Source organism: Triticum aestivum, chromosome 5B, assembly GCF_018294505.1.
Source record: "Triticum aestivum cultivar Chinese Spring chromosome 5B, IWGSC CS RefSeq v2.1, whole genome shotgun sequence".
Taxonomy (NCBI): Eukaryota; Viridiplantae; Streptophyta; class Magnoliopsida; order Poales; family Poaceae; genus Triticum; species Triticum aestivum.
Window position 1 is genome coordinate 467897203 of NC_057807.1, and position 12046 is coordinate 467909248.

The 12046-nt window shown below is 45.3% G+C and overlaps 1 protein-coding gene across 2 annotated transcripts; it reads right to left on the reverse strand.

Annotated features, from left to right (window-relative positions):
- Positions 1 to 1150: 1150 nt before the first annotated feature.
- On the reverse strand, positions 1151 to 9276 carry LOC123112531 (E3 ubiquitin ligase BIG BROTHER-related). Of its 2 annotated transcripts, XM_044533542.1 has the most exons (6): positions 7555 to 7591; positions 7396 to 7438; positions 6998 to 7039; positions 6792 to 6907; positions 6602 to 6705; positions 1151 to 1409 (listed from the first exon to the last, which is right to left on the reverse strand). In XM_044533542.1, the coding sequence occupies exons 1-6, from the start codon at positions 7587 to 7589 to the stop codon at positions 1393 to 1395; spliced, it is 357 nt and encodes a 118-aa protein (XP_044389477.1). In that variant the 5' UTR covers positions 7590 to 7591; the 3' UTR covers positions 1151 to 1392. The 2 variants fall into 2 exon arrangements, 1 of the variants encoding a protein (XP_044389477.1); XR_006455543.1 differs by lacking the exons at positions 1151 to 1409; positions 6602 to 6705; positions 6792 to 6907 and adding an exon at positions 8948 to 9276 and having other exon boundaries at positions 6992 to 7039; positions 7396 to 7886.
- Between the last annotated feature and the right edge of the window lie 2770 nt (positions 9277 to 12046).

The following is a 12046-nucleotide window of genomic DNA, read 5'->3' on the forward strand; positions in this document are numbered from 1 at the left end:
AAGGACGATTCACCAAAATGGAGTCGGGGTAGTAGTTGGGATGAATCTGCACCGACACTTCGGTGTTGATGCCGTTGCTCGGGGCTGCAAAGTGTGGTTGCGGCCACTGAAAGGAGAAATGGTGGTTACTCCGAGCCAGCATATCCGAAGACTCGGAAACACCATTCCTCTTAGGTAGCATAGTCGAAGACGCTAAAACACCATTGCTTCGAAGCAGATTATGAGTTATGTTGTTATTGATTTGCACCGGCATGGCATGGCCGGTGAGGGGGCCGACAAGTTGGGAGCTCTGGACGGGCAAGACACCCGTGGCCGAAAAACGAACACGCGACGGGCCACCTCCAAAAGGACCGAGATGGGCAAAGGTTGCACTTGGAGGGACTCGGCTACTTGTCTGCGCTCGTACAGTAGCCGGAGCATGGGTGAGGAGGTGGCCGAACAGATTTGTTGGTCGGGTCAAGTTCTCCCCAGTGCCTCCAATGCTAGGTGGGCCTCCCGATCGCCTCATCCTTTCACTACACAAATGTCATTAAAAACATATTAGCTTCAAAAAGTCAACGATATTCTATTACGCTTCGTACAGGTTAAGTCCACGTAACCTACCCGAGATGGGCAAAGGTTGCACTTGGAGGGACTCGACTACTTGTCCGCGCTCCTATAGTAGCCGGAGCATGGGTGAGGAGGTGGCCAAACTGATTTGTTGGTTGGGTCGAGTCCTCCCCAGTGCCTCCAATGCTGGGTGGGCCTCCCGATCGCCTCATCCTTTCGCTGCACAAATGCAATTAAAAACATATTAGCTGCACAAACTCAATGATATTCTATTACGCTTCGTACAAGTTAAGTCCACATAACCTACCCGATCGCTTGCACGAGGCACGTATTTTGCCGAGAGACAAGTACGTCTTTTGGCAGGAGATAATACACGAAAGTTGGTGCTATATACGAACAAAGATACTTGATATTTATAGTCTCTGCTGAAGCACTATTTTAGAACAAAATTAACTCTCGAATATCAAAAATTAATTAGTGTTTATTTGTAGCCAAATATACAGGCCAATATTAATTATTTACCAATTATTCGCATTCTAATATATATATAGATATCAATCAAATATTTCCCAATATATCTTTGTGCTTTAATGAATAATCATGAAATTTTCCAAAAAATAAATAATAGTCCAACATTTCCCAGTATATCTCTGTGCATTAGATAATTTGTACAAGTTTGTCCCTTTGCAAGTTTGTACAAGTTTTTGCTGCTCTGGTTTAAACATCAGGGATAATATAATGATGCAGCTACTACATACTCCCAACTGCCAACTTCTTTTTCCTCGATATAACGTGCCAACTATTGGTCATGCCTGCTTGTTTGTTGAGGTAGAAACTTCGGCGCTACACATTGCGCATACCTGCACATAGTTAACGAAATCCTGTCAACAATCTGAGAGAGCCGCAATTCAAGTTGTTGGTGAGGTCAACCCCACCAGACCTCTTTTGATTTAAAAATATATATAAACAAAGCAAAAACAAGTAACGCAATTGTGAAGTCTCGAACCCCTCATTTGCCGCTATACACAACTCAATCAAACCAGAACCACCTTACTCATGTTTTAAATGGGGTTATTTGATCAGTACACGATGGTACAGGATTTCTTTTACTGTGACACCGAACCAACCAGTCAATCCACCCATGATTTCTTTTCCCGGCCACCCCTGCTCCCCAATCCCGGTCGCCCGGCCACCCCTCCCTGTACCCTGTCATCCTAACTTTCAAATTTCAGAATCCAGCCATGACACGTGCCATTGGTTGATACTTGGTGTATTGCTTTTTATGATGTCAAGCAACAAGTGCATTGGCTGTCGTATAGTACTCCCTCCGTTCCTAAATATGAGTCTTAAAGATTCTACTATGGACCACATACGGATGTATACAGATGCATTTTAGAGTGTAGATTCACTCATTTTGCTTTGTATGTAGTCCATAGTTGAATCTCAACAAAGACTTATACTCCCTCCGTTTCAAAATAGATGCAATGTTGAGTCATCTATTTTGGAACGGAGGGAGTATTTAGGAACGGAGAGTACTAATAATCAAATACAACTGCAATCAGTTTTTGCGGTTCAATAGCAAACGCACAGGCACTACACTTGCGTGCACATAATCCTCTACTAATATGGGATCAACAATACACAATCTACCGGTAGAGGACTCTGGCATGGAGCCACGATATATACAACTTAAGTAATGTAGCAAGGAAACAACACGCAGATTAATAGATTTTCCTTACGCAAGTCATATTGATACCTTTGCACAAGATTAATACATTTTCCTTGTGGATGTCAGATTCAACTTCAACTTCGACATGCTGGCTAAACTACTTGTGGCCTCTATCAAGGAAACACAATCCTTTTAGACATCATAGCTGACTTGAATTACCTCTCTAATTAACACGCAAAAAATCATGCTCTTAATACTGAATAAAAGTTTTTTTAGCTGAAGCAGATAAAAAAGCGCATATGCTCTTTGTAAAATCATACTGACCACAAGCAGAAAATAAGCATGATGAATGCTTTGCCAGAGCAGAATTTTTTCGTATAGATCATATTCTTGTCGAGCAATTCTTATATGGGAAGAATTTAACAAGCATAATAACCTTTGGATTATAGGCGTAAACTTCTGATAAGGTGTATTTCTTAGAAAAAAAAATATCTTGGGATGTCGGGAGGTTGCTATGACAAGAAAAATGTTTTCATTCATTCATGTTAACCAAAATTATATGAAGTTTAGGATTCGCTATACACATAGATATAAATAAAACATAGTCTGGTACATAAACCATGCAAATACAACTCTGACAATTAAGTAAATATATATCTAAGAATTTATTTATTTTAGAAATAATCTAAGACTTATTGCACCTACATGCAAAGCTGCCACCAACAGAATATACACGGTCACCAGCATGAAAAGAAAGATTCATCTTCTTAGCTACTCAAACGGCCAGGGGTTTCCACCTGCTGGACCCCCACGAGCAACTGCACCACCACCAACAACAACAACAACAACAAAGCCTCTTTAGTCCCAAACAAGTTGGGGTAGGCTAGAGGTGAAACCCATAAGATCTCGCGACCAACTCATGGTTCTGGCACATGGATAGCAAGCTTCCACGCACCCCTGTCCATGGCAAGTTCTTTGGTGATACTCCAATCCTTCATATCTCTCTTTACGGACTCCTCCCATGTCAAGTTCGGTCTACCCTGGTCTCTCTTGACATTATCAGCACGCTTTAGCCGTCCGCTATGCACTGGAGCTTCTGGAGGCCTGTGTTGAATATGCCCAAACCATCTCAGATGATGTTGGACAAGCTTCTCTTCAATCGGTGCTACCCCAACTCTATCCGGCATATCATCATTCAGGACTCGGTCCTTTCTCGTGTGGCCACACATCCATCTCAACATGCGCATGGATGTGTGGCCACAAAGATGGCAGCAAAAATGTTCAGGTGTTAGATACTAGTATCAAATGCACATTCATGTTGAATTACATCTGAGCATCGAACACAAGCGCTATGGATGGAGTACATGCTACTACTTGCGAGGGTGTCCAAGCGGGCTCTTCTGGCAACATCCATGATCCTGGTTATCCCCATCATGCGACTTGTGCCTCGGCCTTGTTTGCCACCGATCGGACCCGCCACACAATGTGCCTACGTTTGACGCCTCCCCGATGCATATTGTGCCACAACCACACATTTCCATCATGGGCAGCCAGCCTCGGCACTGGCACAATGTGCATGGTGGAACCGTTGGGCGGTCATGGCACAGTATCAATTGGGGAGGTTTCAAACACAGGGACAACGTGTGGCGTCGGCCGAGCGGTGGTGCCGGTGGCGAACAAGCCCAATGGTGTCGCATGAGTAGGATGGCTAGCATCAGGGAGTGCGTGGCCAGAGCCCACACAGGCACCCTCATAGGTAACAGCCACATACTTCATCAATCGTGTCTCTACTCTACACAGATGCAATGCAATATAAGCTAAATACACATTTGACATTGCGAGCTAACACCTAAACATTCTATGTCTACGGGTACAATTGCTTGTGGGGGGCCTAATGGTGACAAGCCCGAGCAGTCCAACTAGTGAGGAAGATGGATTTTATCTTTTTTATACCAGTCGGTGACTATTTCTATTGTTGGCAACTTGGCAACAAATAACAACAACAAAGCCTTTAGTCCCAAACAAGTTGGGGTAGGCTAGAGGTGAAACGGTGAAACCCATAAGATCTCACAACCAACTCATGGTTCTGGCACATGGATAGCAAGCTTCCACGCACCCCTGTCCATGACTAGTTCTCTGTTGATACTCCAGTCCTTGAGATCCCTCTTTACGGACTCCTCCCATATTCAAGTTCGGTCTACCCCAACCTCTCTTGATATTATCGACACGCTTTAGCCGTCCACTATGCACTGGCGCTTCTGGAGGCTTGCGTTGAATATGCCCAAACCATCTCAGACGATGTTGGACAAGCTTCTCTTCAATCAGCGCTACCCAACTTTATCTCGCATATCATCATTCCGGACTCGGTCCTTCCTTGTGTGGCCACACATCCATCTCAACATGCACATCTCCGCCACACCTAACTGTTGAACATGTCGCCTTTTAGTCGGCCAACACTCAACGCCATACAACATTACGGGTCGAACCGCCGTCCTATAGAACTTGCCTTTTAACTTCTATGGCACTCTTGTCACAGAGAATGCCAGAAGCTTGTATTGTTGGCAACTTGGCATGAAGATGAATAATTCTTAGATTATTTCAAAAATAAACAAATGTTATATGTATCTTTACTCTGTTGTAGCTATATTTGCATGGTTTTGAACTCTATATGTACCTTTACTCTCTGTTGTAGCTATATTTGCATGGTTTTGAACTCTATATGTATCTTTACTCTATTATGTTTTATTTATATCAATATGTATGGTGAATTTTAAACTTGATTTATTTGTATCAAGATATGAATGATGAACAAGTTTTTTATTGCTTTAGCAACCTCCCCACACGGTAAGGCCCACTTTTTTGTAGTAAGGGATACAAATTATGCAAAGTTAACTGGCTACAATTCAAAGGTCATTATATAAGAATTTCTCAAAGAGAATGTGCTCTTATGGTCCACCTAGCTATTGCATCAGCCCACTAAGCTATTGGATATATAATCCATGCCGAGAATAGAGTTATGTGTAACTTCACGTCCTTAACTAACTTCACTAGCTGGCACATGAAGACTGTCCAAGTGTTTCATTGATCCAGGCAACAGTGGAAAAAAACTCTCCAGTCCACTAGTTTAAACATACTTGATTGCCAAACCTTAAATTCATTACTTGACTCATACAAGTCAATATTGTAAACTGAATTTAGGTCTAATGGTAAATAACTTGGCCCTAATGGTAAATAACTAAATAAGCCAAAAGTCTAAAAGGTGCAGCTGCACTATTTTGCAAAACCGGGCGCACACCCCTGCGGGCCATGCGATCTGCAACCACATGCTATTACTGCATGGTCGCGTTTTACCTGGGACAGCTCATTACTTGCTGATAATAAGATGGCATATGCACTAGACTGGGTCGTCGCATTTCACCTGGGAAAGCTCATTACTTGCCACGCCTTCTTTTACTTTTTTGGAAACCGCATGGGACAGCGCTTTCATACTTGCCTAAATAGGGGGGGGGGGGGTGCTCTGAAGCACTATGCATCACATGTTTGTTCTATAGCCACGTCTCTAAATATAACAAAGAAGATTGCTGTTTTCAGTGCATAATTGAGTGTTGGTAATCAGTGACATTTTGACTGGTTATAAATGCCACAGGTGACTTGTAAACAGTGATGTTGTTCAAGAAACTGAAGCCCAAACAGAGAAAGAAAATGCTAACGGGCACAACAAAGTGGCCTCCCTTTCTTTTTCTTTCATCGTGCCATCTTCATTTAACCAAAGAAGGATGACAAAACTGCTTAAACTATAGCACTAGCAACTACTTGAACTCTTTTGTGGCCAAAATGGATGTACTACTTATAATTACTATGGCATACCTCTTTCAATAGCGCCCACTACTTATGATATTCTACTTGACTTAAGACAGCAAAAGGAATATATGGAACTAGCTTTTAAAAAGGGTATATAAGAAACTAAATCATAGATATTTGATCATACAGTGCTCCAGAGAGATATGCGCATAGAAGTGTATTTCAGACAATGGTATAAGGCTACAGCAAGCCATAGCTGCATAATAAGTATAGTAATAAGCATAGACGGTCCCTTCGGGGACATCCGATAAAATAAGCATAGACGTATGGTGAATAGTAGAGGTACAAAGGAACCCTACATTTTCTATTCAGGTCACCAGATTAATAAGCATAGACGATGACTAGATTAATAAGCATAGACGGTTGGTGTATAGTAGAGGTACAAAGGAACCTTACATTTTTCATTCAGGCGCAAGTGTGATTGCCTGATATGCTTCATACCATGAAAACATAGGCAATCCTCATCTATGGGGAACTATTGTATATGTTCTAACAATAACTAGGTCGAAAGTGGCGCTGTACCTGATTTATTTGACTGGTTAATGCAGTCAGGGTGGTATGAATGCTTGCAGGGAAGTGCAACCAAGGATTCACCTTCCTCAAATCCCATGCAACAAATTACACATCTACCAACAATAATTACAAGTTAGCATGCCACTTTAATAATATATATTATTGGAAGGCTATGAAACTTAAAAGTATTTGAACGTACTTTTCTGTGTTGCCGTCTTGCATGTCTTTTGTGTTGTAAGTTACTGAAGGTAAGGAAGAATCAGCAGAGAGATCTGTTCTTTCTGTACCAACCACTCCGCCCAATGCAACTAATTCCTGAAACCATGACTAGAACCATTAGCATTGCATCTTGGAACTTTAGATGCAAGCCCAGGCACCAAAGGGAATAAAGCAAAAAAAACTTGCCTCATATGAGTACTCATCTGGATCAACCTCTTGCCATGAATCCTGTGTTTTTTCAATAACATGCCGATTTGTAAATGTAAGTTACTCAGTCAAATTTGGCTGGTTTCAATAAGTAAGCAAAAACACAGTAAGTTCTTCGTGCATAAATTAGACGAATCAGAGGTGCATGCCACAATCCCCGGAGAAAACATGGCAAGAGGTAAATTTACCACTTTTAGCATAATATATCAGAGAATAAATTAGCTCTACCAAGGAATTATGTCACTGCTTCAATGAAATAAGCAAGTACTACACTGTATGTCACACATTAACAAAATTTGGGTGCTCCCACCTTTGACCTTCCAACTTGCAAATACAAAAATTAAATCCATCCAAGACAAGGAAACATAAATCACTACCTGCACGTCATTTATGTGATCCTCGACATGCTCACTGCCCGCCCTATAAAGCAAAAGTGCACATCAGCAGTCCGAGGGAAACATGAATTGAGCTGGAAAAAAAATCCATAAAGAAAATATCGCTGAATCCCAGCGAGGGCCCATAAGCTGCGCGGAGACCTCACGCTCCTTGGCGTACTGAAGCACTCGCGCATAGGCCTAGTCATCCTCGTACTCTGCAGTGTTTAGCTCTGGCTCCACATCCTCCACCTCCTCCTCATCATCGAACCCCTCCTCCTCGTACCCAACTCTCCTCAGAGAGCTCGTCCAATCCTAGCACTTGTCCTCACCCTCAGCCTCGATATCACAGCAGCACCATCGACGCCACCCGGGTGCTCCTGGTGGCGGAGGCGGAGGTGGTGCTCCAGCTCCTCCTCGTACTTGTAGCTCCCGTAATCGCTGCCCTCGCCGCCGCCGGCTTCGTTCATCCGCAGCATCATGTACGGCCTCTCCTGCACCGATCCAAACGGGATATACATGTTAGTCGCTCCCGCAAAAGAATTAAAATACCGGGATGTCAGTCGCGCGCATCGGAACCCTAGGAACGGGGACGAGACGGCCGGGGCCGCGAGATCTAGTCAACTTAGAGCATCTCCACCCGTCCCCCCAGGAAGGCCCCCAGGAGCACTTTTTAACCGCCGGCGGATGAAAAAAGTCCCACTCGCGCCCCCACAACCTCGATTAGCGCCGGATCTGGCCAAAAAATGAGCCGGCGACCCCAAGGCAAACCCAGGGAGCTGGGGGGCACCTGGGGGTTTAATTCGCCGTCTTGCAGGCGCTGACCCACCTGCCAGCGTCTCTCTCTCCTCTCTCGTCCCTTTCCCTCCCTGGCCCACCCACGTGCTCCCCTCCACACCCATCCTCTCTCTCTCTCTCTCGGCCGGGCTGCAGTTACCCGTCGGCCGCATCGGGCGCTCCCTCGCCGCTACGCCCAGCACATCGGCTCCGGCGCCCCCGTCTACCTCGCCGCCGTTCTCGAGTATCTCGCAGCTGAGGTATGCACACCACGCCAGGCCTGTCACCGTTGACGCGATCACCAGAGCTGCTTAGCGCGCCGACCACGGGCTCCTTCCTGCAGGCGGGAGGTGACCCAGGTCCTCTTTTTTCAGGCGCGTGGCCCACCTTGTGCCGCCTCCTGGAGCTCCCCGTCGGCGATTGCGCGTCCTTGAGCCTCAGCGGCTTTGGAGCCGGCGGCGCCGGGACCTCCCTGTCTCTGGTGGAGTAGTAGTATGACGCCCTGCAAGGGAGCGGGGCACGGGGCGACTCCTTCGTCGGCATGACCGGCGGCTCCAACAACGGCGGCCGCTGCACGGCCTCCATGCTCCACCGAGCCGACGGCGGCTGCTGGTAGGACCCAGCCGACGAGGACCGATGATGCACCCCCGACGCCGCCGCGTCCGTGGGCGCCCTTGTCGCGGAGCTTGTAGAACCAGGCGTTGGGTATCATGTCGGACAGCCGGAACTTGTGGGGGGGGGGGGGGGGGGGGGGGGGGGGGGGGGGAGATGCTCTTACCTGCTCCTGGAGGACGCGCGGCGAGGTCGGCGTGGACCTGGCTGAGGGCCGCCACGCCGCGCCTCGCCCTCGGCCGCCGCAGCGGCATCGTCTCCCCCTCCGGAAGCGGCGCCCGGCGGTTGAGGGGAAGATCGGGGCCGTGCCTCTCGCCGCCGCCGCTCCCGTGGGAATCCTCCAGGGGCGCGATAGGGCGGGGCGGAAGGGATTACTCTGGTTAAGCCCAGCCTGGTCGCCGGGATCTGGTAAAACTAAACTAACGACACGCATAACCCCATCACCGGCGGGATCTGGTTCGTGTCCGCGGCTGCAAGCCTGGGCAAAAGGTGTCGTTGGGCTATTTGTGTGTTTGGCTCTTCCGTGAAAACTCCTTTTTCCGATGAAAACCAGATAGAAATGTTTCAACTACTAAATGTGCTGCTTTGTGTTTCTCATTTTTTACTACTGGAGTATATCATAATTGATACAAAGTTCATTTGGCAGATAATTGATACAAAGTTTGTTGTATGGTTGCTAATGTGATATATTGCGTGCTCCCTCCGTTCCCAATTGTGTTTGTATATATAGGGTTAAGCGTGCGTACCAAGAAAAACTCTTGCCATCCCCCTTGACGAATCTGCCCTCGGATTAGTTTGCGTAGAATGCAGGGATCGGGAGGTGTAGCGGTATTTAATTCTCATGCATTGGGGGTTTCAAGACACTGTAAAATTAGCTTTTACTACTAGTTTCAAGGCCCACCCGAGCCACATGTCAGCCCGGCCTAACACATGTTTGTGTGACCCAGGCAGCCCAGCCTCCCCCCTTCCCTTCATTTTTTTGTAGATTTGCCACTGGCCATGTGCTCTCCTCATTCCCTCCTCCCGTGCATTGCATGATGCGGTCATTCTTTCATATACATGACAAAGGGGCAAAATTGGGCAGTTACGACGTAAAATGTAAAACGCTGTTCCGCTGACCTTCACCGTGCACCACATTATTGTTGCGCTGACCTTCACCATGCAACCACACCAGTGTTGCGCTGACCTTTACCGTGCCTGCACCAAGCATGCATGGGGCCTCGCCTTTGCCTCCAATGGCTAATCCCATACTTGATATTGACCACCTCATTTCCGTTTTACATTCAAGTTGTTCTAGTTCACAGTTACATGCAAATATGTTAAGCATGTATATAACATCAGTATCATAGTAGCTTGGTGTTAATTTATTACATTAAGGGGAGTAATTTTTTCTACTCCCTTTGTAAAGAAATATAAGAGCATTTAGATCACTACTTTAGTGATATAAATGCACTTAAATTTTTTTACGGAGGGTGTATAAATTATAATGATGACGGTCAAGTTCTTGCTCATTATCTGGTTCTAAGTGTTCTAGATAAGGACTGATGATGTTTGGTTTGCAACCCATGATCATAATTGCATGTTCTACTCCTGGTTAAGTTTTGATGGCACCAAGTAAAGTTTTTCTTTTGCTAATTCGGTTCACTCAACAAAGAGCACGAGGGAAATTGGCGACTTGTGAAACCCTAATGTGAAAAATTTCCCAATTCATAGCCCATTTTTTTTCCTAAACTCAAAATATGAATCCATATATCCATGTGATTAAGGACTTACCCCCAAATAAACTATGATGGCACCAGCAAAAAGGTGCTTGGGCATTCCAAGAACCGCATATTTACCTAGGGTGGATCCGAGCAAATCCCGACGGGGCGGGATAAGCTAGGCGACGGTGCGCGCGGTGCCCCGGCGGCGATACTTGTGCCGGTGTCGTCGGCCCGGACCTAATGTTGACTCCCTGCCTCCTCTTGTCCCAGCAACTCCCACCTCCGCTCAAATCCATGTTCTCTCCATGTTCGATCTCATGTCCCAGCATGCTCCTGAGGATACGCAATTTTATATCATTTTTGGGAACTAACCTATTAACCCAGTGCTTAATGGCATTTGCTATTTTCTGCATGTTTTTGGTTTTTCAGGAAATCAATAGGAAGTCCTAACACGATAAAACTTTACGATGATTTTTTCTGGACAGAAGGGACCCTAGGAGCCTCGTGAGGAAACCAGGGGAGCTACGAGAGCACCACAAGCTCACCAGGCATGCCCCCTAAGTTTGTGGGACCCTGAGAGCTCCGTTTGACCTAATTCCAACTCCCTAAATTCCCATAAATCCTGAAACCAATAGAGAGCCACCCGAAACACTTTTTTCGCCGCCGCAAGCTTCTGTTCTTCCGCGATCCCATCTGGAGGCATTTTCCGGTACTCTGCCGGAGGGGGAATCGATCACGGGGGGCTTCTACATCTCCAATGATGTGTGAGTAGTTTACCAGGGACCTACGGATCCATAGCCAGTAGCTAGATGACTTCTTCTCTCTCTTTGATCTTCAATACAAGTTATCCATGATCTTCATGGAGTTATATCCGATGTAATTTTCTTTTGTGGTGTGTTTGTTGGGATCCAATGAATTATGGGGTTTATGATCTGATTATTTATTAAAAGTAATTGAGTCTTTGTTGTACTTTATTATGCATGATCGTTATAACTTTGTATTTCTCTCTGATCTACCCATTTGGTTTGGCCAGCTAGATTGATTTATCTTTAGTGGGAGAGGTGATTTGTAATGGGTTCAATCTTGTGGTGTCCTCACCTCGTGACAAAAGGGGTAGCGAGACACATATTTGTATTGTTGCCATTAAGGGTAAAACGACGCGGTTCATTCATATTGCTTGAGTTTATTTTGTCTGCATTATGTCATCTTGCTTAAAGCGTTACTCTGTTTGTCATAAACTTAATACCATAGATGCATGTTGGATAGCGGTCAATTAGTGGAGTAATAGTACTAGATGCAAAATCATTTCAGTCTACTTGTCACAGACGTAATGCCTATATATATACATGATCATTGTCATGAATAACATCATAACTATGCGCTTTTCTATCAGTTGCCCAACAGGAATTTGTTTACCCACTGTATGATATGTTTCAAGAGAGAAGCCTCTACTAAAAACTATAGCCCCTGGGTCTACTTTTATCATATTACAAAAAACCAAAAATATATTGCAGCAAATTATTTACTTTTATTTTATTTTGCAATTTATATATCTACCACTG